Source organism: Manis javanica, chromosome 5, assembly GCF_040802235.1.
Source record: "Manis javanica isolate MJ-LG chromosome 5, MJ_LKY, whole genome shotgun sequence".
NCBI lineage: Eukaryota > Metazoa > Chordata > Mammalia > Pholidota > Manidae > Manis > Manis javanica.
Window position 1 is genome coordinate 24,350,852 of NC_133160.1, and position 27,426 is coordinate 24,378,277.

The window sequence follows — 27,426 nt, forward strand, 5'->3', positions numbered from 1 at the left end:
CTGTGGTGTCCTGACCATAAATAAATGAAAGGGCTGGATTAAAAAAAAAACAAAGATAAGGGAACCAGTCTTCTCTGAACAGCATGGCCTGCCTCTGCTTTGCACACCAAGAGGTGGCTGTGGTTAGACCCATCTACAGCTGAGCTGGGAAAGGCTTGCCAGGCAGTGACCTGCCCAAGGCCACACAGCTAGTAGGTCTCAGCCAGCTTTGCTTCCCAACCTGTCTGATCTCCAGACGATTTGCTGCCCCTGTTTGTCCCCAGGTGCTTCATTCATTCCACCAAACAGATCTGCATAGCTAAGGTGGCCAGGCTCTCTGCTTTGTGTTGGGGGTGCCACACTGAGCAAAAGCAGAGGTGTCCCTGCGGACCTGAAGACTCGCACAAATAAACATGTAATTGCAAACAGAGCCAAATGGCCGGGGCAGAAGTCACAGATGAGTATGAGATGAGGGCAGCCTGCAGTTGGCCAGGCACAGCCTCTCTTTATCCTAAGAGCACAAGGTGGCCCTGAGGAGTTTTAAGCAGGAGGCGGTGACTGAGTAAAAGATCGAGTGCAAAGATCGGTGTGTGCTTTTGAGTCTCCCTGTCCCTCACATACCCCCTGCCAGCCCCACCTGGGCCTCTGGGTCTGAGGGACCTGTGGTAGCTGGGGCTCCCTGATGTGCGGAGCCTGTGGCAGTTGAGCCCACCTCCGGCAGCTCAGTCTGAAGCAGCAGCCACTTCCGCCCTTCCCTCTCCCTGTGGTTGGCTGGTGGGGCCAATATTGAGGGGAACAGGAGGGGACAGCTGGACTGTCCCAGGAGAGGCTGTGGGCCTCCCAACTCCTAGCTTGTCTGTGGTTCTGAGGTCCCGGTTCAGCCTCTTCGTGCCATTTGTCCCAGTCCTGGGTCTTATCAGGAGGGCGTCTCTCCAGGGCATCTCCCCTGCACCTCCACTTGTCCTCCCCATCCTGCCCTCAGGCTGTGAGGTGAGATGGGGGTGCCCAGCCCTCTCCACAGAGGGATCTGCAGGTTAGGGGTCTTTGTTCACAGGCCCTCCTTTGCTGTCCCCTGGTTCTGGCTGGTTTCCATTGTCCCCTTCTCGGGGCGCTTGGGGACTCCCAGGCTGACACCAGCAGTGCTGCCCCACATCTCAGTCAGAATCCATTTCGCACCCAACAGCATTTACTAGGCTCCTCCTGATGCTGGTACTGGCTAGATGGGGGTGCAAAGAGAACTTCACCCTCTGAAACTCACAGCCCAGTGTGAAGACAGGCCAGAGTGAGAGAAGCACTTTTCTGGAACTGTGTGCAAAGTGCCGTGGGCTTGAGGGACGAGGAGAGGGAGGGGCGGTGGAAGGAGGGGGAGGAATCCGTGGCTCTCTCCCCCCGACCTCCCCATCCAAGGCCTCGTGCACTGAAAAGTGAGAGGGGGAGAAAGAAAGAGCAAGAGAGAGAGACACATGCACACTGGAGTTAACTCCCCCCTTCAAAGCTATTTCATCTGAAAGACTATTCTTTATTCTCAGATGATGGCTTTCCTATTTTTTGGTGTTTGTTTTAATGTCCTTTCCAGAAACATTTTGTTATTTGTTTTTTATTGTAAAAAACACATGAGTTCTGCCCTCTTAACAAATTTTTAAGTGTATGGTATGGTATTGTTAACTAAATGCATGATGTTGTAGAGCAGATCCCTAGCACTTACTCATCACGCATAACTGAAACTCTCCATTTCCTCCTCCTGGCCCCTGGTAGCCACCATTCTACTTTCTGTTTCTGTGAGTGTGACTACTCCAGGCACCTCATATCAGTGGACTCATACAGTATTTGGCTTCCGTGTCTGGCTTATTTCATTTAACATAATGTTCTCAAAGTTCACCCATGTTTTAGCATGAGACAGGAGTCCATTCTTTTTCGTGACTGCATAATATTCCATTATATGTATCTAGCACATTTTCTTTACCCATTCATCCATTGATTAACAAATAGGTCACTTCCACCTCTTGGCTGTCATGAATAATACAGCAGTGAACATGGGAGTGCAGATCTCTCTTTGATATTTTGTTTTTTGGATAATTACCCAGAAGTGGGATTAATGGATCATATAGTAGTTCCATTAAAAAAAAATTTTTTTTAGGAACTTCTATGCTGTTTTCCCTAACAGCTGCACCATTTTACATTTCTATCAACAGTGCACAAGGGTTCTCTTCACTCCGCATCCTCCAGGGCTTGTTAACTCTTGTCTTTTGACAGTAACCTTTCTAACTGGTGTGAAGCAATATCTCACTGTGGCTTTAATTTACATTTCCTGGATAACGGGGGATGTTGAGCACTTTTTCATGTACCTGTTGGCCATAAGTATGTCTTCCTTAGAGAAATAACTATTCAGGTTCTTTGCTCATTTTAAAATCAGGTTATTTATTGTTGTGGTTGTTTGCTATCAAGTTGTAGAAGTTCCTTATGTATTTTGGATATTAACTCCTTATTAGATACATGGTTTGCAACTATTTTTTCCCATTTTATAGGTTGCCTTTTTATTTCATTGATGGTGTCCTTTGCTGTGCAGAAGCTTTTTAGCTTCATGTAGTCCCACTGGGACTATTTCTGCTTTTGTTGTCATATCCAATGAATCATTGCCAAGATCAGTGTTATGAAGCTTTTCTCCTATGTTTTCTTCTAGCAGTTTCATAGTTTCAGGTGTTACATTTGTGTTGTCTTCAATCCATTTTGAGTTGCTTTTTGTGTATGGTGTAACATAAGTATCTATTCTCATTCTTTTGCATGTAGATGCCCGGTTTTCCCAGCACCATTTGTTTGGTTTTCAGGGCCTTCTTTGGCAGAATAACAAATTTTCAGTCCTTTGCAGGTTCCCCAGAGTTTCTTTAGAAATATGCCTGGTATGTGAAATCCTGTGACCCAGACTCTCGTAAGTTTATTATAGTGACAGATCATATTTTAAAAACAAGGCTAGGCGGTCCAGCATACACATAGCTGAGAGGAGTGGTTCAGTCAAGAATGTTCCAGAATGTTCCCCCCAAAATGTGGGCCACAGGGCCCATGTCCTTGGAGGTCTCATCCCAGTCTGACTGGCAGTTGGTTCCTTCTCCCTAGTCAGGCTGTAAGCACTTTGGAGTGCGGGGCATCACAGAGTAGGTGCTCAGTTTTAACATTTGCTCACTGCCATGTAGCCAGGGACACTGAGATCAGAGAGGTGGAGCCTTTGCCCACGTCACAAAGCAGGTCAGGCGGAGGTGAGCTTGGCCCAGGGTCTGCCAGTTCTTGGGCCGGCACTATTTGGACGGCCCTGTCACCAGCACGTGGGGCTTTGCCTGCACTGAACAAACCCTTCTTCCCCACGTGGTCCAGAGTCGTCGAGAAAGCTTTTACTTCTGACCTAGAAAGTCTTGATTTTGTAGAGATGGGCTTGTCCCACCTCAGTGTCTCCCCTGAGCTTCCAGCAGCGCCCGGCACATGGGGAGAACATGATGAATGTCTGAAGGAGGGGCTAACCAGCAATTTCTATTGCGAGGAGACTGTGCAAGAGCCAGAAATTAGAAAATTTAGTTTCTGCTTCCTGCCCTGCCTCAGGTTTGCTGTGTGACATTAGACAGGTCTTGCTCCTAGGCCTTGATTATGATTATCTCATGTGTTAATAACTTCTCTAAATACTTCCATGGGTATAAACCCACCCCCTCCTCAGTCACCCACAGACAGAGAGATTATTCATGCCTGCAGTATACAGATGAGGAAACAGAAGCCTGGAGGGGCTCAGCATCTTGCCCAAGGTCACATAGCTAGTTAGAGGGACAGCAGAGATTCAAACACAGGCAGGTCGGCCCCAGAGACCCCCTAATCATTATATGATACTGAGCATATAGGTTTATCTCTTCTTGCTCAGAAATGCAATGATTCTATGAGATGCAGAGCATGGCAGCCATTTCAAAATTCTGGGCCCCTGGCAAAATGTTCCTTTAGGATTTGTTAAATAGCAGTTATGCAGATCTCTTCCTGGGAGGGAGGCAACTCTTGGGACAGGGTTACTTGGGAGGAATTTTGGCAGAGAGGGAGATAAAAAGCAGATGGCAGGGCCTTCTTCCTGTCTCTCTGCCTCTGCGTGGCCTGTTCAGCACTGCGTGCAGCCCCACTGTGGCTGCCCTCAGTGAGGTCCAGGGCTCCCTCCATCCTGGCCTGGGCAGCTCTCTCTGGGAGGCCAGTCCCACCTGCTCCAGAGCATTCCAAGTGGCCAGAGTCAGCCTGTAAAGACCGCAGTGGATCCTATCATGCCCCTGCTTAATGCCCTCCCATGGCTTCTCAAGCTGTTTAGGACAAAATTGAAGGTGACCTCTGTCCACCTCTCGATTGCATCTCACACCTCTTCCCTTTCACTCACCATGCTGTAGTCCTGTGCTGTCCCAACCAGTGGCCACTAGCTGTATGGGGCTGCTGAGCACTTGAGATGTGGCCAAGATACTTGTCCGTAGAAGGTACCCACCAGGTCTCAAAGTCATGGTCCAGAGAAAAAGAATGTAAAATACCTCATTACTTTTTATATTGATTATATGTTGAAATTAAAATATTTTAGATTAATTAAATAACTTATACTTTGAAAATTAATGTCACCTGTATCTTTTTACTTTTTATTGTGGCTACTAGAAAATTATAAATTGTGTGTATGGCTTGCATTCTGTTTGTGCTGGACAGCCCTGCTTCAGCTATACTGTCTTTTGCTCAGTTCTTGGACCGCACTAAGCTCTTCCCAACCTCAGGCAGGCAGCGCCTGTGTCCCTCTTCTTAATCCCCCCTTTCAGGCATCCCACTCCCCAACATAGCTGTGCCTCCATAGCACAATCACAGAGAGCCGAGCGCATGTTTACTCTTTCCCTCCAAGGTAGAGTGCAGGTCACCCGATGCAGGGGCTCTGCTCTTGGTCTGGCACCTGGCCCCGGGCTGGCCAGGAAGGCTGGGAATGGCCGCACTCCTCAGCTTGGAGCTGTGGGTAGGGGTCTTCAGCAGGGGGCTCCACCTGCTGCTGGCCGGGCTGCGGCTGACGCAGGAGCAGGTGGTCAGAACTGTCAGCAGCTCTGAGCAGAACACACACAGGCTGTAAGAGAAGGCTTTGGGCCTTTGTGTGGGGTCCTGGCAACCTGCTGTGTGGGCAGAGGCCAGGGCGCAGGGTCTCCCCAGGCTGCACCCTCGGGGCTCATTTGACAGCCTGGGTCAGGTACCACAAGTGCCAGGCCCTCGGAAAATGCCAGTGCAACTGAGGTGGACTTGGGCTTTGCTGGGGCACCCCGGGTCCATCTAGGCCCTGCTGCTCACCACACGGTGACCTTGGTAGGTCACCAGCCCTGCTCAGCTCCATTCTCAATGAGGACTGGCTCTGCTGAGACCAGGGGGAGGGCTGTGTGTATAGCCCAGTGCGGCACAGAGTGGGGACACAGGTGCTCAGACCATCTAAACATCCTTGGGACCAGCTTCCCCTCCCTGCTGTCCGTCACCTTTGCAGGATGCTGGCCACAGTGGGGCTGGAAGCAAAGCAAGGGCTTGGTTCCTGAGCAAGGGGCCCCTGCTACAGGATGGCTGCCATTTTATCACCTTGTTCTGTTTTCACCCTGAGGACACCGACTTTGGCAGGATCTGGAGGAGAAAGAGATACCACCATTTCTGTGAAAAAGCCTGTGGGTTTTAATTGACCACAAGCTCAGAGGGAGCCAGCGGGTGACCTGATTGCTAAAATAGCCCAGGAGGAGGGCAGATGCTTCCAGCCCCGGGGATGGGGGATGGGGGCAGCTGGGATCTCGCTGGAAGGAAGTGAGGGCACCGTTCCTGGAACTCACCCAACTCCAAGGCCTGTCTCTGGAAACCTCTGCCTGGGCGCAGACTCTGTGGGTGAGAACAGGATGGGGCAGGATGAGGCCCGGCCCCAAGCAGGGCTGGGTCACTCCTGGGGCACAGAAGCCCAGGAGGGTGAATGCTGGGCTGACTCTCTGTCCTTTTCCAAACACTGCTCTTGAATGACCCTGGACTGCCCTTCTCAGATGGGGGCCAGTGCCCCTGGGCCTTCTCCTCTCAGGTTAGAGGAGACCCGGAGCACTGGGGTGGGAAGGAAGGGTCCAGGGAGGCCATGTGGACCAGGCGCTCCAGGCCTGTGTGGGGAACCTGAGAGCCTGCCCTGGCCCTCCGTGAAAGGGTGGCATAGGCCAGCCCTCCACTGTGCTCAGGGCTCCAGAGGAAATGCCAGGAACAAAGATGAAGGCTTCTCTCAAACAGCAGAAAACGGATGTTCTGATTCTCAGCCCTTGAGAGCATCATCTCTCGGTGGGTCCCCAACCAGGACATTCACAGTCTGCGCTCGACCCTTCCTGCGGGTCCAGGCGGGACAGCACCCCCCTTGCTGGTTCCTCCACGGCAGAGACGGCTGGTGAATCCCACCACCTCTGTGCCGACTGCCCCAGTGGCCAGCGCCCCTCAGCACTACATACAGGGTCGGTGGAAACAGGAGTGAGCTTGGGCAAGGGCTCACTTTCTTGTTTTATTTTGAATTATAGAAGTAATTCATAGTCACTGTAAAATTTGGAAACGACAGGAGAAAATGCAAGTCATCTGTCAGCCCGCCGCCGAGAGCTAACTGCCGTCGCCCTGCTTGTATTTCTCCCCAGTCCTGCTTTTCTATATGGATCACACAGACGTGCCTAAGTGTGTAGGTTAATTCTGATCCTATTCTGTAGCTGGCTTCCTCCCCTACATTACTTGTATGTGGGACATTTTCTTTTAAAGTTATTTAATGATTATACAATATACTATTAATTTATTTAGCCACTCTCTTTTTTCCTTCCCCTATTTTGATTCTCTTTCCCAGCAAGGAATTTGACAGTCTTTAAAATTCCACTTAAAAAAACAAATGTTTCTATTTTTGGCTGCTGGGATGGAGTGGTTGTGGGGTATCCTGTCTTACTCACACTGAGAGGGACCCCTCAGTTTAACATCTTGGGGGGATGGCAAAGGCTGAGCATCTAGAAAAGCAGAAAAACAAAAAATAAAACTCACCACGCCTGGGGAGGCTTAGGAAAGGAGTTTCCCTTCGTGTCCACAACACGTGCTGCACCCCCATTGCAGTGCTGACTGGCATCACCAGCTTGGCTCTGGGTTTGCCCATCCCGGGTGGCATCCTGGTGTGTGAGCTGGTGGAAGGGTCGACAGTGTCCAGTTCACATTTCACCTGTGCTACAGGTTGACAGTGTGATCTTGGGCAAGTCCTTTCACTGCTCTCTTTCTCATTTCCTAGGCTGTAAAGTGGACCGTAACTGGAGTAGCTAGAAGTGAATGCCATCGTCCCACGTCTGAGCCAGCATTGCTGTCAGAGGAGCAAAGGTGTCTGGGGCCTGGATGGACTCAGGCAAGTGGCCTCTGTTCCCGACTGGGAGATTCCCAGAAATCTGGCTACAGCCTAAATGTCTGGTCTTCACTTGTCCAGACTGGATGACTCCAGATCCCTTTGAACAGGTCTGGCCTCCCCAGGGCTCTGATTTAGTCCTAATTGGGTTTCCCCACTCTTTCTAGGTCCCTGCTCAGCAGCCTTGCACCAGGCCCGTGTGTGACTCATGGAAAGCCCCGATTATCTGTTGCATCCCCTAATGCTTCCCAAGAAATTTTCCTTTATATTCAGGGCTCAGGGCTCATGCAGGCAGGGCTTCCGGAGTTTCAGGGCTGGACAGCGCTGGAATAGATGCTCCAGGAGGGTAGGAGCCTTGCTTCTCATTCACTTGGTGCCCCCAGGGCTCAGCAGGGGGCCTGGCCACCACAGACCCTCAGTAAATACCAGCAGACCAAGGGTTCTGCCTCGCCTGCTCGCCTGCCTCTGTTTCCCTTCCATTCTGTCCTGCTAGGCCATGAGCTCTGTGAGAGCCAAGGTGAGCCTGGTTTACCAAAGTCCTCCATACCCAGCAAAGATACTGGTGTATGGAGAGGGTCCACAAATGTGTAAATGAACAGAGAACGCATGGATTGTTGGATAAGTCACATCCCGAGAGAGTCAGAGCTCATGATGCGTGCCCTCCCTTTTCCCGACTTCTCCCCCACACTGGGTTCCTTTCCTCCCCCTGAAGGGTCCTGCATAATCCTTTCCTCTGCCCCTCCTTGATTGACACTGCCACAAGGAACCTCTGAGACTGCCTAGCTGTGTGATTTTGAACAAGTCAACCTCTCTGAGCCTTCACTGACTCTTCTGTAAAATGAGGCTGATATGATGTATTGAAAGGTTTCGTGAGGCTGGATTACCTGTCAGTGCCTGGCAGGCAGTGGGTGCTCAGGAGGAAGCAACCCTTCTTGTTAGCAGTGGCCTGTCCCTCTGTCCCAAGTGTGAGCTCCGCAACTGACTGATGGGGGGGGGCACGGGATGATCTTGGGCTGGGCTACCTGAGGAGGCAGAAGAGGGTTATGGATTCCCTGAGGCCCTGGCTGCTGTCCCTGGAGCTGCCCTTCCTCCTGCTGGGAAGGAATACGCTGTAGCTGGGAGGTTGAGCCGGGAGGAGCCCCGATCCTCTGGGGAGCTGCTGTCCTGCCTCCCCTGCAATGGGAACAGGAGCTGGCTGTGCTGCCGCTGAGAGCTTCCACACCACAGGGCACAGGGCAGGGACAGCAGCTGCCAAATGGAGGCCCCCACGCCCTCTCAGCCTGTCACTCAGCTCTCCGGGCCTCCAGGCTCCAAGCTTTAGAATGAGGGGAAACACAGTCAGACTGAAGATGTACAGGTCTGAAGAGAGGAGCAAATGAATGTATATATGAGAGCACTTTGGCCACTGGCACACACGCTCCTGAAGTTCTAATACAGTCATTCTGTTGACACTGCTAGGAGCCAGCCCACAAAGGTGGGAGAGGCCGCCTGGCTGAGGAGCTGAGAGTGTCCGGCTGTGCACCTGGCCCTGCCACTTAGTTGCTGTGGAACGTGGACAAGTGATTTTCGTCTCTCAGCCTCAGGGTCGTCAGCTGCAAAACAAGTACAGCCACTCTCCTGGGTCCTGAAAGGAGTCACTGAGGCTGTGCATGCAGGGGGTCCGAGTCCAACCTCAGAGGGTGCTCCAAGCACCTCCGCTTCCCAGCGCCTGGGCCCAGTCACTTAGGCTTCTTAGATGGGCTCAGTTTGCCCTTCTGTAGTATATGGAGGATGATCCCATGCGTCGGACTCCCCCATAGCTTCAGATTATTGGGATGACTCAACAAAACGAACCACTTAACTACCTAGCAAGGGTGCCATGAGTCGTGAGGGCTCCTTTAGCTGTTACTATGGGGGTTTTGCTGGTAGTAACATCTGTCCCCAGCCCCCACCTGCCCCTGCCTAGGGCTTCTCCTTCTCACCCACAATAGGAGACTTGTACAGATGGGAGCAAACGACCCTCATCAGGTGCCCCAGGCCGGAGGTGAGTTCCCAGGGGCTTTGGGGTACAAAGCTGCGGGGTGGCTGTGCAGTGGCTGCCGCCAGCAGCCCAAAAGGCCACGTCTCTGGGAAGCTCCTGGGAGAGCTAGGCCTTAGGGTCTTGGCTAGGCCCTGAGGGTCCAGGCAGTCAGTGAATGCTGGTCTTCTCCTGACCTGCCCCTGCACTGTCTCCAGCTGCTCAGGCATCACCACGGTCTACATTTCTGCTCACACAGTGTCAGAGGCAAGGGAACGCCTGAAACACAACAAATGGCTTTATTGTTTTCCTGATTGTAAAGGTACTTCTTGTTCATTGCAGGAAAATGTGGGAAAATTCAGAAAAATATATTAAGAGCACCCCAAGTCCCAATCTTCAGGTATTTTTATTAGACATAGATTGTTTTTACAAGAAAGGAATCCTATGACACTTGCTTTTAAATTGGAGTGAGCATATTTTGTTTTTTTTAACTTTTTAATTAAAACATTTGGCACATACAGAAAGACCATATAAAGTAATTGTTCATCTTAACATATTATTCTAAGGCAAACACCCTAGGAATAACCTCCCAGGTGAAGAACGCTACCAGCTTCCCACAAGCCCTCAGCATGCCCCATCTCCCTTCCTTCCCCCCAAAAGTTACTGTTAGCCTGATTTCAAGATAACCACTTTCTTGCTTGTTATCACCAGTGTGCATCTCTAGTACTATAATTTTTTCTTCTTTAGAAAAAAAATCTGTCTTTTACCCTCCTTTTAATCTTCAGGTTTATATTTTAACTTGATTATTTTTTTGACTTGACAGTCTGTCTTGGACTTGTCCATGTTAGTAAATGTGGCTTTCATTTTCAATCTTCTTTAAGGACTCCACTGTTTCGTCATAAGGTTGAACATACTGACCCATTCCCCTACTGATGGACACTTACATTATGCTCACACTTTTGCTGTTACAAACAGTTCTGTGATTCTGTGATGGAAATATTTATGTTTGTCCTTGTGTACTTCACTGATTCCTAGAAGAAATTTCTAGAAGTGGAAAGAAATCATGGGTCCAAAAGATGCTTTTTTTTTTTGTAAATAACGGTCTTATTGAGATGTGGTTCGCATGCCATATAATTTACCCATTTAAACATACAATTCAATGGTTGCAGTATATTCAGATTTGTACAACCATCAGTATGAGAACATTTCATCATCCCAGGAAGAACCCCATACCCATTACTCCCCAATTCCCTCCCCCTAGCTTTGGGCAACCACTGCTGTAAAAGATAATCTGCTTCCTGTTTCTATAGATTTGCCTATTCTGGACATTTCATATAAATGAAATCATACAATGTGTGATCTTTTGTGACTGACTTCTTTCACTTAACATAAAGTTTTCAAGGTTTATCCATGTCATAGCCTGTATCAGTACTTAATTCCTTTTTATTGCTGAATAATATTTCATTGTATGGATATACCACTGTATATTTATCCATTCATCAGTTTATGTGCATTTGAGTTGTTTCTGCCTTTTGGCAACTATGAATAATGCTTGAGTGAACATTCATGAAAGTTTCTGTGTGAATGGATGTTTTCATTTCTCTTGGACATATACCTCCTAGGTATGGTATTGCTGGATCATATTATGGTAATCATATCATGTTTAACTTTTGAGGAACTGCCAGACTGTTTTCCAAAAGTGGCTGCATCATTTTACATTCCACCCAGTAGTATGTGAGGGTTCTGATTTCTCCATATCCGTGTCATAACTTATCATCTTTTTGATTATAGTAAACCTAGTGGGTGTGAAGTAACATCTTGTGGTTTTCATTTGCATTTCCCTGATGGTTAATGATGTTCAGCATCTTTTCATGAACTTAAGAGCTCTTTTTATATGTCTTCTTTGTTTATTCAGATATTTTGTCCATTTTTAAATTGGGTTGTCTTTTATTATTGAGTTGTAGGAGTTCTTTATGTATTCTGGTTACAATTTTTTATCAGATATATGATTTGCAAATATTTCCTCCCGTTCTATGGATTGTCATCTAACGTTCTTAATGGTGTCCTTTGTAGCACAGAAGTTCTTGATTTTTATGATGTCCAATTTATTTTTACCTTGTTGCTGTGATTTTGGTGCCCTATTTGATGTGTCATTTTACCGCCTGATCCTAGGTCATAAAGATTTTATGCCTATGTTTTCTTCTAAGAGTTTTATAGTTTTAACTCTTACATTGGGTCTAAGATCCATTTTTAGTTAATTTTTGTGTAAGATATGAGAAAGGTGCCCAGCTTCCTTCTTTTGCATGTAAGAACCAGTTATCTAGCACCATTTGCTGAAAAGACTGTCCTTTTCCCATTGAATTGCTTTGGCGCTCTTGTTGGAAATCAATTGACTGTAAATGTGAGGATTCATTTTTGGACTCTCAATACTATTCCATTAATCTATGTCTATCCTTATGCCAATACTACTGTTTTAATTACTGTAGCTTTTGACATTGGAACAGTGGGCCCTCCAACATTGCTCTTCTTTTTAAATACTGTTTTGGTTATTTATGGTCATTTGATCTATATGAATTTTAAGATCAGCTTTTCAATTTCTGCAAAGAAGTAAGTTGCAATTTTGATGGGAATGGTGTTGAATCTGAAAATCAATTTGGAAAGTCTTGTCATCTTAATATTAGGTCTTCAGATCCAGGAATGTGAGATTTTTATTTCTGTTTAGTTAGGTCTTTAAAACATTTATTTCAACAGTATTTTTTAGTTTTAGGGTATAAGTCTTACACTTCTTTTGCTAATTTTATTCCTAATTATTTTATTCCTTTTGATGCTAGTGTAAATAGAATTATTTTCTTAATTACGCTTTTGAAGTGTTCATTACAAGTACATAGAGATGCAGTTCCCTTTTGTATATTCATCTTGTATCCAACAACCTTGCTGAACTCATTTATTTAAATATTTTGGTGTTTGGTGGATTCTTCAGGGTCTTCTCTGTCCAAGATCATATCATCTGCAAATAGAGATAGTTCCACATCTGTCTTTGCAATCTAGATGACTTTTTTTCTCTTGCCTGAGAAAAGAAGTGCCCTGGATGGAGCCTCCAGCACAATGTTGAATGGAAGTGGCCATGTGGGCACCCTCGTCTTGTTCCTGTTCTCAGGGGGAGAGCACCCACTCTTTCACCACCAAGCGTGATGTTTCATTTTAGGATTTTGTAAAAGGTTGGCTTGTTACAGCCTCACTGCTAGCACAGTGTCCAAGAGGGACCCCAGTCCCCTTGCCTCTTGCCAGCATGGCGCCCCAGGTCTTAGAGGTGAGGAGTCCGAGGGCAAGGAAGGGAAGTCCTGCCCTTCACCCCATCACGCAGCTGCTCATCGGCCTGCCATCCAGCTGTCTGCAGTCACTGGGGAGTGAGCCTCCTGGACACTCAGCCTTCCCTCCCCTGGTGGGGAAGATTTAACCACCAAGAGAAGCCTCTGATGCAGAGGGAGGTCCGGGTCTGTTCTGGCCTTGGTTTTGCCGTCTGCGCAGTGCTGATCCTCTCTCAAGTCCTCCAACTCTGACCACCCACCCTTGAACCTGCAGCCGCTTCTCCACTGCCCAGAATGGCCACCAGAGGGCGCCCCAGACCAGCATTTGGCCCAGCAAGGGCACTGGGCCCCCGGGAAGCTCGGAATCAGGGTGTGTTTTCCAGGAGCTGCTAGCTTTGCTTGCATTGGCTGGACCTGCCCAGGCCCTCGCTCCGTTCCCGTGGCTGAGCCCTGATCTGAGGAGGGAGGATGTAGATCTTGCCCCCAAGGCCAGTGACCTTGCACTCATCCCTGCGTGCTTTGGGTTGGCTGCCAAAGGCCCGGGCATCCCAGCGTCAGGGCCAACAGCCTTGAGTTCCTCAGCCTGGAAAGGTCTGCACTGTCTCTGGCCTCTTAGGGCCCTGCGTCCTTCTTTCCCTGCCACTGCATTGCCTGGCAATAGGAAGCCCCCATCCCAGGGAATGCCTGGCCGCCTGGAAGCGGCCCATAACAGCCCATTCTGGACATGGATGGATTCTTGCTGGGGGTCCTGGACAGCGTAGTTTCTGAAAACCACAGTATGTGGAACCCTCGCATATCTCAAGTGACAGACCCCAGAACCACAGAAGCAGGCACCATAGGTGTCAGGAACCACCAGGCACTTCCCAGAGCAGAGTATGGGACTGGCTCCCCTTGTGAAAGATTCTCCTGGGAACACCAGAGGGGTGCTATCAGCCTCCCACCAAGCTCCCTCAATACCCATTTTACCCTCCACATAGAAGCAGAACCTTTGTTTTGCACATCAAGCTCCAGGACAAAGCATCTCTCAGCTCCCAGGCTCAGTGCTGGAGCACCCATGCACCTGTCCAGATGCCTCCACATCGCATTGCGTTCTTGTTATTTGCGTATACGTTTTCTCCCATTACAGACTTGCTCCTCTTAAAAGGCAGAGTGAGTCTCAGATTCTCCATGGCGGCTGGTTTAAGACTTGGCACCCAGTAAAACTCAACAGATATCACCATGGGGACCCCGATTCCCTCATCTCCCCCAGTCAAGGGGCCCAGGACTGTCTGCCCTTTACTTAGCTGTGTGGCTTTGGCAGGTCACTTAACCTCTCTGAGCATCCACTTTGTTTTTTTTCTTTGCTGTTCTACCTCCCCAAAAGGTCCTCGGGGTTAGAGAGGGTATGGGAGCCCTCATGTGAAGGATGTGGGAGCCTTTGTGTGAAGGGTGACATGCCCCTCCCTGTGTTGGCATGATTGTCCTCAGCGCAGGGCTGCAGCCACGGCGTCTGGGAGGAGGTCACATGGAGGAGAGGCAGGGGTCAGGCCACACACACCCAAGTCTCCTGACTTTTCAAATAACCATGGCTGATATTTCCTGGGGCTGTCCTATGGACCAGACACTGTGCCAAGTACCTCACCAGAATTATTTCTCCTGACCCCATTGGTGACTCTTCAAGTAGGCAGCATTGCCATCCCAGCTTTGTAGGTGGGGAAACTGAGGCACAGAGCAATTAGCTTCCTTGCCCAGGTCACACAGTAGGCTGACATCGGGTTTGGGCCTTGCACCCACCAATCTGGCCTTTGGAGCCTGGCTCCAAAGGGACAGGCAGCTTTGGGGTCTCCTTGTCCACTGCATAGGAATCTTCAAGGGTCAGAGATCATTCATTCGGGACTGGAGTACTGGAACAGAGAGGAGTGCCAGCTCTCAGTCTCTGTCTTTCACACACACCAGGACATCTGGGGCAAAGCAAGACCCCGGCTGACATCAGGTATAGTCACAACTGGGACACTGGAGGATGCCTGAAGCCCATGAGGCTCAGAATCTATGAATATCAAAGTCATACTGGGGCCTCCTTCCCAACAGCCAACCTTCACCTTGGTTGGACTCCTTTGCCCAACTTTGGGGGCTTGGGAATGGGGTGAAAGGAGGCACCTCAGAGGCTTACAACATGCCCCAAACCAGCCCGGACAGTGGACACAGCAGGCTCCTCCTCCCCAGACCTGGACCCTTATCAGGAAAGCAATTTGGTTGGTGGGGAGGGGAAGTCCAAGGCCTCAGGCTGCGGAAAGGTGGGTAGGAGAGATAGGGAAGTGGGGAGAGGGCCGCCGGCCTGCTGGGAGGCCCTGAGGATGGAAGGGACGCACAGAGCCGGTGCAGTGGGGGGCTCTTCCCGGGCGCTGTCCCTGCTGGCCTGGCCCCTTGACATGGTTCCAGAGCTGCCCTGCCTTCCCTCCTTGCCAGGCAAGGCGCCCGCACCTTTAATTAGCAAGCAGCAGCCTCTCCCCGATTCATCACAGTCACTGTTTAATTAGCCGCACACAAGGCACCCCTACCCCCCAGCTCTGGGCTGAGCAGCCTGCCTCTCTCGCAGAGGCTGCCACCACCTCATGGTGTCCCCTGTCACCACCCCCCATACTTATTCTGCTCCCCAGAATGGGGGATGGGGCAGGCACGCCTGGCTGAAATCTCAAGGAGGTTCTGGGCACTGACGCTTGTATTCAAGGCATCCAGCAAACATTATTAGGGCCTCGAGTCTGCGCCAAGCTGGCACTGGGCGGAACCCTGGCTGGACAGGGGCAGCCAGCCTCAGTCCTGTCCGACTGCTTGAGAACAGCTTTTCCCTTTGGGAGGTGCCGGGACATCTCTCCAGCTGGTCCCAGGGTATTGAGAAAGACTGTAATAATCTCCCATGTTGCTCCCACCCGCCATCAGGAAAGGGACGACCATTTCTTCCTCTCCCTCCCTGTCCCAGAGCCTGGTGAGCTCCCCCGAGAGGGCTGCATCCTAGGGATGGACAGGACCCCTGCTCCAACTCGGCGCCGCCCAGCAGGGCAAGGGGAGGCAGTGGGGTCTCAGACCCTCTCTGTGTCTGCAGGGTGCTGGGGAGCCAGGGGCGCAAGAATGAGCTCACAGGCTGTGGCTGAACCAGCCACCCTCTCCTTGTGTTTTCCTGAAGCAGGGCGGGGCTGGTGGCCCTGGGAACAGCACCCCACGCCCTTCCTGGCCCACCAGGGCACAGCTAGAGGCAGGAGGCTCAGGTTTCACCCCAGCCCTGTGCTCTGACCCATCCTGTGTCTTCAGGCAAATCAGCTGCCCTGGGGCCTCAGCGTCCTGAGCACAGAAGGCTGTTGACCCCCTGCTCTAAGGCGGATTAAGGGTGTGGAAGGACTGGCATTTATTCTGGTACCTGATGGGAGTGCGAGAGCCCATCCGCTCTGGTTCTGACCATCTGTGTGGCCTCGGCTAGCCACCAAACTGTGCCGGGCCTCAGTTTCCCCACAATTAGTAGCTATCCCATGGGTTCTTGTGAGGATTAAATGATTTACAATGTTTAACACACTCAGAACAGTGTCTGGCAGAGGAGTCCTCAGTAATCATTGGCTGCTTCTGCCATCATTTCCCCTCCTTTCACCAGTCAATGCTGTTGCCAGGTAGGAGGGAGCTGGTAAGTGCAGTGACCTCTCTGCTTTTCAGAGTTTTCCTTCCAGTGAGAGAGGCAGCTGACAATAAGGAAATAAATAAAAGAAAAGTCCGATTTCATCTGAGTAAAATCTGCAGTTTCGTTAATGGCAGTGTACTGGTGTTAATTTCTTAGTTTTGACAAATGTACCAGAGTTAGGTACTGGGCTTACTTAGCCGAACCTTTCCTTGCCTAAGGGTCAGGAAAACTGGGTGAAGGGTATACAGACACCCTCTGTTCCATCTTTGCAACTTTTCTGTGACTAAAATTATTCCCTAACGAAGATTATTTTTAAAATGCAGTTTGGGATAACAGTATCATGAAGAAAATAAACGGGCAAAGATAGTCTGGGAGGGCCTCTCTGAGGAGGTGACACGAGAGAAACTGAGTGATAGCAAAGAGCCCACTGGGCAGGGACCATCGGGAGTGGGGAGTAGCAAGTGCAAGGGCCTGGAGGCAGGGACTGGTTTGCGAAGTCTGAGGTCCACCTGCGGGTTGGAGGAGGCTCATTGCGTGGAGATGAACTGCGAGAAGTAGGCAGCTTTCCTTCAAAATCATTTTGCCCTTTCAAAGGACAGGAAAGAGGAGGGAGACCCTGGGACGGGAACTGTATCTAGCACTTCCCATGAATTAATACCTCATTTCCATCCTTAGAGTTACTCTGTGGGGGTGGTATGATGATCTCAGCTGATGTCACGTGGTAAACCACAGGCCTGTGCTTGGGAGGAGAGACCTCGTGGCCCTTGAGGCTTGGCTAGGTCTCGCTGGGAGACACGGAGGGCACTAAAAGGCAGGGCCTGCACAAGGCCTGGGTGTGGCCACAGGCAGTGGGCCAAACCCGGAGTGGGCACACCCATGGGATGGGGGTCTCTGGTCAGCACGAGGCCGTGCGTCAGGGCAAGGGAGCCCCTCGCACAATAGTTGTATAATCAGCTTCAGTAACAGTAATACTACACACATATAATGCAAAATTCTGAAGGTATAAAACAACATAAGGACATGCTAGGATCCTCGCCACCCACTTTCCCTCCCCTCTGAGACCTGTTTCTTGTGCATCTGTCCAGAGCCACTCTGAAGGCAGCATCTTGTCCACACCACCAGCAGACAGTCATGGGGCCCTGTAGATCTGCCAGGCACCACCTGCCAGAAAGTCCTAGATGCATCATTATCTCTTAATCCTCATACCAACCCTTGCTGTGTGTATATCAAGCTCTCTGCTTTAAATCAGAGTAAACTGAGGCACAGACAGGTTAAGTCACTCACCCAAGGCCACACACAGCTAACACCGGATTTGGTCCCAGGGACTCTCTCACAGCACTGTGGTGATAGGAAACTGAGGCACGGAGAGGCTGAGTAGCCAGCCCCAGGTAACCCAGAGGGGAGGGTAAGGAGCCGGGACAGCAGTCTTGCTCCAGAGCCCACACCCTGAGCACTGCAGTGTGCTGGGAGAAAGGACCCTGACTCCGGAGCCAGCCAGACTTGGGTGATGCCCACCACTGCCCACCTGCATGGCCCTGGGCTCCCCATCCAGGATGGAGAAAAGGAAGCCCACCTCTCAGAGGCTCGAGGGTAAGTGAGAGGGGCGGGAGACGCCTCCGGAGCAGAGCAGTGCTCAGTGCTCGGTGCTCGGGACATTGCTCTCACCCCCCTTGGGTGGCCACTTCCCATCATGGGCAGGAGGAAGGGGGCTGCCAGGTGTGTTTGTCAGGGGGCCAGGAGCTCAAGGTGGAGTCCTCCTTCCTTGCAGCTGCGCAGACAAAGCAGGCGGGAACCCCCCCCAGGAGAGGGGTGAGTGGAGCCCTTCCCCTGTCTCCACCCCTTCTCAGTCTGCAGCCGTGCCACCAGTGCAGGAATTCTGGGGAGTCAGGAGAAGGAAAGGGGTTTTCCAAAGGTAGTGTGATAGGCCCACCCCCCAAGCCCCACCCCCAGGTTGAGTGCTGGGACCCTGCAAGGCTGGCTGGAGGCCAGGATCCCAGGGAGAGCCCCCCGCCCCCCACACCACCCCCACCCCCTGGCAGCAGGCAGCAGGGTCACCTGAGGCTGGTAGGCAGGCCTTCAGCTCAACAGATTCGGAAAACTCATTTCTCTTCCTCACCCCACCCCCTGAAGACAATCGGATTCCTGGGGGCTAAAACAACCAGATTCTCCAGGACACCAGCCCACAGACCCAAATGCCAGGTTCTTCATCTACAAAGTGGGCCAGAACATTAGGGTCCAGGCTCCACTGGTCTCCCATCCAAGTCTCCTCTTCATACCCCGGCCCTGGGCTCCCAGACTGGTATCGAGAAGGGGGCCTGGGGATTGGGTCTGGAACCTGTCTCGGAGCGTTCGTCGGTGGTTCCAGCCAGGTGACAGCAGAACACAGGAGTGGGGAGTGCGGGGACTGGGGAGGCAAAACCAGGCTTGGCTTTGCATCCCAGCTCTGCTGCATCCCTGGGCATGTTAACTCCCTGCAGTGAGCCTGTGTTCCCATCTGTAAAAGGGGATTATTATCAGACTTGAGATCTTGTCATAAAGATAGAGTTTCTTACCCAATACACCATATGTAGTAGGTGCTCAGTAAATGTCACTTTCATCCATTCATTAGCTGATTAATCTCATTTTTCCAAACTTCACAAGGCCTAGAGATGAACTTTGGCACTTGTCCTGTATCCGCGCGTCCGTCTGGGAGATGTACTTGGCTTGCCAAATGTTGGAATTGCTGAAACATTTGCAGGGAGATGGGGAAGATGATCGCTAGTGGCGCTGTCCCAAGTGGCGCTGTCCCTCCTTAAGGGGCCGGTGTTCACAAGGCCTCCTCTGCAGTACCAGGAGACTCCTGGTCCTTCAACATACCTTCCTTGCCTGAGGCTGGGCTGGCTTAACCCCCACCAGCTTCTATCTGGCAGCTCTTTTTTCTAGATGGCCCTTGAAAGACACTGCCTTCTGTCCTGACGACCTTCTGGGTGTTCCGCCTGGTCTGTGGGAGCCAGCGGCAGCTGAAGCAGGTGGAAAGGTCGCTGGGCTGGTCCTTGCAGGGCATCCCTGAGGGGGCCTTCCCGCTAGCTCTGGTCCCCTCTGACCCGTGAGCAGGATGGAGAGCACAGGGCAGGGGCGCCAGGCTTTCCTGGGGATGAGAGTGCCAGTGCTTGAGAACTGGTGGGGACTTCTCCACCTCAGACGTGGTGATTTTTAGGAAACCTTCTGTCTATTCTGTGAGGCAGAAATGATGAGCTAGAAATGACCTTGACCATCAGTGCTTTTCTAGGAGGATGTGGGATTGATATTGGGCAGAAAAGGGCATTCGTGGTCAAATAAATTTGGGAAACACCAACTTAAACCTCCCCTGGGTTTCTGCCCTGCAGCAAGTGTCCGAGCCTTCCGTGTGCGTCTGTGGAGTCCTAGCAGCAGCCAGCCCACCTGGCGACGGCATCCTTCTCAATTGTACTGGAGCATCTGAGAGTTCAGAGGGTTATGGAATCCACTTTGGGAAATGCCAAAAGAGTAAAAATCCTCCCCCTGCTCCACATATGACAGCTGGAGGGCTCTGAGGGAATATGGGGGCCAAATAAGTTTAAAGGATTCAAAGGATACTCTAGACTTTATTTGAAAATTAAGTTTTTAATCCGTATTTTTCCCATATCAACCCACTGAGTCATCACAGCCCCCCTGTGGAGTAAGCACCATCTTCACTTTCCAAAGGTAAACCAAGGCACAGAAGGGAGAGTCCTTCCCCGCGGCTCACAGCCGCTAAGAGGCAGTGCCAGGACTGGAACCCAGGCTGCCTTAGGGGGGGCTGTGCGTGCAACCACTGCCCAGCCTGCCTTCGCCTCGGGGGCTGCGCTGGTGCAGCCACCCAACTCCACAGCCGTACACTTAGCTCCTGTCTAAGGGTGAAGCTTTCTGCAAATGGCTGGCCTCCAGAGTTCTTGGGAGACTCTGCAGCTTCCATGTCACCCCATGGGTGGGCCCTGCTGTCCTCAGCTTCCCTGCCAGCAGCCTGGCCCCACCAGGAGACTGTGTTATGGTCTCATTTCATCCTTACCCTTGCTATCTCCATTCTATGGGAGAGGCTCAGAGAGGAACCAAAGCTCAGAGAGGGAAAGTAACTTGCCCATAGTCACACAGTGAGATGGTGAGGCTGGGATTTGAACCCAGGCAGCTGGACTCCAGAGTTGGGTATTCAAGATTCAGGTGCTTGTAATGACAAAACAATGGGTTTCTGGGGCCAGGGCAGCAGTACAGCTGCAGGGCCACATCCCCCATGTGTCTGCGATCCTCTGACAGGCTCCTACAGACCCCACTACTGTCCCTTCCCCAGCTAATCTCCCCAGGCCTCCCTTTTCCAGTTTCACATGGGCCAGTAGCCAGTAGCATAACAACAGACTGATAGGTCACTGCCACCAAGGACTCCAGAAGCCTCCCGGCTGCTCAGGGCTTTATCTCCACCTTCTGGAGCAGGGCCCCAGCCGTTTCGTTCTTCTGGGCTGTGGACTTTTTATACCGGGTGTTTTTTCTTCCCCTTTGGCTCATGAGTTCCTAGAGATCAAGCTGTTTGCCTGTCCACAGACACTGGTAGCATAGACACTGGGCACCTGTTGTGGGCCAGGACCCTGCAGGCTTGCTTCTGCAGTGGCTATCCTGGCCCTCATCTGCCCAGAGGGTGGGCAGGACTCCAGAGTGCTTCTAGACCTCCTTGGAGGCAGGGGTGCATGCCTGAGTGTGCAGGATCTATTGGTTGAAAGTAGAGCAGGACCTGGGTTCAAATCCTACTTCCAAGAACTTAATAATAAAGACACAAATAACCCAATTTAAAAAATGCGCAAAGGATTGAAACAGACATTTCTCCAAAGAAGATACACAAACAGCCAACAGCATATGAAAGATACTCAACATCATTAGCCATCAGGGACGTGCAAATCAAAACCACATGCCCCTCAGGATGGTTCTAATTAAAAAAACAGATAATAACAAATGTTGGCGAGGATGTGGAGAAATTGTAACCCTCATATACTGCTGGTGGGAATATAAAATGATGCAGTCATTTTGGAAAACAGCCTGGCAATTCCTAAAAAGGATAAATATAGAGTTATTCTGTGACCCAGCAATTCCACTCTACCCAAGAGAATTGAAAACACATGTCCACAAAAAGTTTATGAAAATGTTAATAGCAGCATTATTCATAATAGCCAAAAAGTAGAAATAACCTGGATGTCTTTCAACTGATGAACTGGTAAATATAGTACGGAATATTATTTGGCCATAAAAAGGAATGAAGTACTGATCCATGCTAAAGCACAGATGAACCCTGAGGGCATGCTAAGTGAAAGAATCCAGACACAAATACCACATATTATATGAACCCATTTACATGAAATGCCCAGAAGAGGCCCATCTGTAAAGAGCAGAAGTGATTATTCAGGGCTGGGAGCAGGGGTTTGGGGAAATGGGGAGTGATTGGTAATGGGTAGAATTTTTTGGGGGGATGATGATAATATTAGAAAATAGTAGTGATGGTTACACAACTCTGTGAATACAGTAAAAACCATTGCATTGAACACCAAATGAATGAATTGTGTGATGTGTGAATTATATCTCTGTAAAACTGCTATAAAAAATTAGGAAGTAGAGATAAGCAAAAGAAAAAGGGGAAAAAATTGTAAGGTCCATAATACTTACTTAATCCATGTGAAAATGTAATAGTGATATTCTCCCAAATTATACTGTTGCCCTTAATAATATATTATAAAAATTAATATTTACACTTTATGCATTTCCTTAATAATATATTGTAAACATCTTTCCACGTCAATAAATGTACCTCTACGTAAACCTGAATCCTATTTCACCACTCACTGGCAGAGGGTCTCAGGGAAGCCACCTCACCTCTCGGACCCTTGGGCCCTGCAAGGTGAGGTAGCAGAAGGACCCACCCCAGAGGAAGTTGTGAGGATGGAAGGAAGGAGCCCGTGCGTGTAAGCAGCTGGTGCAGACCCTGGCCAAGGAAAACACGCTGGAAGTGGAGGCCCTGTTAGACTGCAGTCATGCCCATGCTGGCTCCAACCAGGGTCAGCTCATTTCTGTACTGTTCTGTATGTTCCAGACAGATTGTAATTTAAAACATTCATGATTTAAAAGGAGCGAGGAGGATGAGGGACAGACCCTGGCAGAGCCCTGGAGGTTGTTGTGACCCTTGATGAAAGAAACCGCCTTCTTGAGCACCTACTGTATGCCCGGTGCTGGCTCATGTAGTCTCCTCACAGTGACTGTTATTGGCCCCATGTGACAGAGGGGGAAACTGAGGCTTAGGGAGGTGCAGTCACTTGCCATTTGCAAACAGCTGAGGGTGCAGCTGGGGTTCATTTCCAGGTTTGCCTGGTTGAAAACCAGGGTTCTTGCCACTTCTCCACCCTACAAGAAGGGACAACTTGGAGAAGGTTTGAATTCTGTCCTGATGAGGGGTTGGGTTGTTCCCCAGCTCTGGAGGGGAGCATCCAAAGGCAGAAGTCATTGTGCCTAGATTTCAAATAACAAGGATATGTTGTGTGTGCCTACTATGTGCTGAGCTCTCCGCTGGGCTGTGGGAACCCAGCAAGGAGTCAAATGTGTTGTCTGCTCAAATGCACAGGCTGGCAGGGCAGGAGCCAAGTGAGCCAGGGCCACATGTCTTGAAACCAGAGTCAGGGTTGGAATATCCCCTCCGCTGGTGACTTGGGCACTTACTCGCTGTCTGAATGTGATTTCCTGTCTGTGACAGTGGGTATAAGAGTTAAGTTAGAGTGCTTGAGTCACTCGGCATAGCTCCTAACATGGGATAAGCTTTGGTGCCGACAGGTGACTGGATGCAGGGAGGCCAGGTGAAGAGGCCTAGGAGGGGAACCGCTCGCCACACTGAGGACCTGACATCTAGGGAAGGAATGCCAACCTTTTGGCATGCTTCTCTCCAGGCCCAGTTGATGGGCGGCCAGCTCACGTGAAGTGTGGAGACAGTTGCCTATGGCTTCCATACCCATTAGGAGAGAAGAGGGACACCTCCACCAAGAAGTCTGCACCCATCTCCCCAGCCAGCCCTGGTCCTTTCTATGCCCCCGTCCTGGACAGCTGCTCTGCATCTCTTGAACATGGACCCCAACCAGCAGAGCCCCGGTCTTTGTAATCCTCGCCTGTCTGTGGCCCTGTCTTCTCAGTCACCCTCAGCAGCAGCTCCAGGGCGGCCGTGGAGTAGGACCTCGGCTGCCTTCAGAGTCCCGTGGAGGTCAGGGTGAATCCCAGCCCTGCCTCTGACCAGCTGCATGACCTTAGGCAGGTGACTCCGTCTCTTTGAGCCTTGTTCCTTCTCTAGCACTGGGCTCCAGAGTCTCACTCTGCCTCCCCACTTTCCCACTGTGTCCCCTGAGAAAGTTGGCCTCCCCAGACTCAGTTTCTGCATCTGCAATATGGGGACAACAACTGCACTTCAGCAATTTGAGAATTAACTGAGAAAATGCATGTCAAGGGCTCAGAACAGTGCTTGGGACATAGCAAGTGTTCAATATATGTTGGTCACTGTTACTGCTCTCCTAGCCTTTAGGACTGTGGCGTGCACAGGGTCCTGCTCCAGAGACCCCTTCCCCAAATGTCAGGTCCTCAGCCTCACATACAACTGGCATAATGGCTCTTTGGGTCCTGATCCTGGTCTCCACCCCTCCCGCCATCACACCATCAGAAAAGGCACGCTGCTTTGCACACCTCCCTACCCGTGCATTGACACCATGGTGCCAAATGCTGCTGAACACACTAAACAAGAGACCAAAGGCATGAGAGGAAGGCCTCAAGGATTCTCCTTCTGCAGGAAAATGGTGGCTCACTCATTCTTTCATTCATTTATTTGTTCAACTAATACTTACCGAGCACCTCCATTCTAGGCACTGGGAATATGGCAGCAAAGAAAACAGACAAACCTGCTGCCCCAATGGAGCTGGCACTCCAGTGGGAGAGACAGACCCCAAAGGAAATGAATAGTGACATATAGAGAATGTCCATTAGTGATAAACACTAGAGAAACGTGTACGATGGGGAAAGGGAGGAGTACTGGAGGGAGTTTTATCTGAGATGGGGTCACCAGAGATGGTCCATGGAGCAGGTGACATTTGAGCAAAGATTCAAAGGACAGGAGGTTATTGTTCATTCATTCATTCTTCCAGGTAGTCAGTCTGCATTAGCAAACATTTCCTTGGGCCTGTTCTGTGGCCTCGGCAGGGCTCAGGGAAGTGGATTCCCCCTGAGCAGCTCACAGGTGGTGTTTCCCAGCAGTGGGGTGAGAATACATTTCGACCACCCTGGAATTGTCAGCAGAAGCTAAGGTCACCAGTCACTGGGGTTTACATGGGACCAAGGGGTTCTTGGCATGTGGGACATTCAGTGCTAAACTGGTCACCCTATAGCAATTGCCCTCAGTCCATGGGGCCCAGGAAAGGTCAGTGAAGGTCTCTGCTTGCTTCTCTGAGTGTGTAACTTTTCGAGGGACATGGAAGGGGGAGGCCATGCGGCCTTGCCAGCTGAGCAAGGAGGGCAGAGACCCTAAGGCCCAAGCGCCACAGTGTGTGGGGGGTGCAGGGACAAGGCTGTCTTCCAGGGGTCAGTGGGCAATAAGGTAGGAAGGGATGACAGGGCCTTGGGTGTCTGTCATCTGTGGACAGCTAGCCTCCAAGCAGGCAGATAGCTCAACTCCATCTGCATTTTAGAAAAGAGCCATGCTTTGCTGTGCAAGGTTCTTCCCTGGGGAAGGGGACAGAGAGAGGAGCTCCTGTGTCCTCGTTCCATCTTTCCTTCATTCCAGCAGGCATTGAGCACCTCCTAACTTTCCAGCCGTGGCCAAGATGTCTGCACTGGGCCAGCAAGGCAGACAGAGACAGAGAGCGAATGGTAGGGGACCTAAGTGAATGGTATATGGGTATTCATTGTACTGTTTTCTGTAGGCTTAGACGATATTGGGGGAAGATAAATAAAAATAAATTCTGGGCCCTATATAAAGCATCTGAGGAGGCTAGGGATAAGGCAGTGCCTTCCAGCAACTCGGGGGCCAGTGAGTGGTGCGGTGGGGGGCTAAGCCCATTTCCCACAGGCGTGGGCCCTTGGTGCGTGTGAGGTCCTCAGGGAAGGACCCTGGTCTGAGAGGCTGGGGAGTTTCGCCAGGTGGAGAGGGAAAGGGAAGGGCGCTCAGGCAGAGGAAGAGCAGAGGCAAAAGCGCAGAGGCTGGGTACACGAGGGTGTCGGGGCAGCAGGTCGTTCTGTACTGTAGTGTTTTTGGTGGGCTGGGAGGTATGGCCCGGAGGAGGCTGAAAAGGGAAGTCATGGCCTCACACAGCTTGTTTCCTAGGATCAGTCTGAAAATAAAAGTGAGACTGGCCCACTGTTGCACAATCAGAGAACACAGGAAATTATTTTTAAAAAGGAAATACAACCCTTAGGTTAGCCCATCACCAGAGATAACCACTGTGAAGCATTTGGTACATTTCTTCCTTACATCTTCCCACGTGTCTCCGAATGTATGTATATATGCTTATATGTATATATATATCTCCAAAGTTAGAATAATAAAATAGTTCACATCTTGCGGTTTTTTACTTAAAATTGTATCAGATGCATTTTCCAGTGCCATTAACTAGTCTGTGGAAGCCTGACTTAGAAGCCGTTCGAATGACCCCAGCCAGTGATGGGCTCCTAGCTCTCAAGGCTGGGCACTGAGGCTGCTTCCACTTGTTTGCTGGAGAAGCAGCCCCCATACATACATGACTGCACGTCCACATCGCTGATTTTTTTTCTTCTGTTCAATTCCTAGACCTGAGATTCTTGGAAGCCCTGCTCAGGGCAGAGCTGGCTGGATAAACGGGAGAGGGGAGTGGGTTTCCCAGGGTCACTTGTCCCCACCTGAAGACAGCCCAGAGCCCAGCTGTAAGGAACAACCTGCGCCTCCTGCGTGCCCCATGCTCTCTCCTACCTCCAGGCTGACGTGTCCGCTGTATGACAGCCCCCACCTCAACACACTGCTCCATTCCCCCTGTCTTGCTAACTCTTCCTCATCTCTGCAGACTCTGGCATAACCTCAGGGTGCTTTCCCAGAGCCCCCAGGCTGGGCACCCCCACTCCCACACCCTCTGCACCTGCCTGGGCCCCCTGCCTCAGAGCTGCTGTCTCACCAGGTTATGACTGCCGTTTCTTTGTCTGGTTTCCTTTGTCCCCTGAGGGCAAGACCCAGGCTGGACTCACCTTTGAATTTCCAGCACCAGGGGCTGAGCTGGCTCATTTCAGTTTCAGTAAATGTTTGTTGAGCAAAGGAATGAAGAGCTGGACAAACGAATGAACAAATGAAACGAAGCCTGTGGGGGAAGGCCGGAGACCCTGGGCTCTGGAGGAGCAACCAGCCGGGGGCACAGAGGGGGCTGCAGGGCAGGGTCCCTGAGCCGGACAGGAGGGCACAGCAGGGAGGGCAAGACTCCCGTGAAAGGGGAGCCGGGCGGTGCAGTGCAGTCAAGAAGGGAGCTGACTGGAGGACTGGTCTGAGGAGTCAGAAGCAGGGCCACAAATGGGTAATGGGGACAAGAACATTCCAGAAGAGGGAATTTTCATGGTCTCCGGAGCCCCTGTTTGGATTCAAATCCTGACCTGCTTCTTATGAGCTGTAGAACCCTGAGCCAGTGACTTAGCTTCTCTGTGCCTCGGGTGTTCCACTTATGAAATGAGGATAATAAATGTTAGCACTTCATTCATTCGTGTATATGTATTTTTTCCTACTTACAAACACTTGTGGAGTGTCTGGCCTGGGCTCAGGACCTGAGGCTGCGAGGGAGCCGAGCAGCACAGTCCCACGTGCAACGTGCCCTGCAGCTGAGCTCGAACTCAGGTGTGCTGGGCACAGGCCGTATTCGTGCTGCCCTGCAGTCTGGCTGCTGGGCCATGGCGGGACCAGCTGAGGTGCTGGCACAGAGGAAAGGCTTGCTGAGCAGCGGCTGCCCCACTGTCTTCCTCTGTTATCGTCATCAGCCAGGAGACTTCAGCTGCAGTCCCAGGCCTGTGCTGAGCAAACACAAGGTCTTGAGAACATCATTACCCCTCTGAGCCTCAGTTT

At 50.8% G+C, this 27,426-nt stretch overlaps 1 protein-coding gene across 1 annotated transcript in view; it reads left to right on the plus strand.

Annotated features, from left to right (window-relative positions):
• Nucleotides 1-27,006, plus strand: part of COMMD7 (COMM domain containing 7) — a 59,969-nt gene extending 32,963 nt beyond the window's left edge. Inside the window, exons 8-9 of the mRNA XM_037004646.2 lie at nt 7,265-7,375; nt 8,831-27,006. Coding sequence (XP_036860541.1) covers nt 7,265-7,375; nt 8,831-8,911 — 192 coding nt within the window. The 3' untranslated portion in view covers nt 8,912-27,006. The remainder of the gene's footprint in view (nt 1-7,264; nt 7,376-8,830) is intronic.
• The last annotated feature ends 420 nt before the right edge of the window (nt 27,007-27,426 follow it).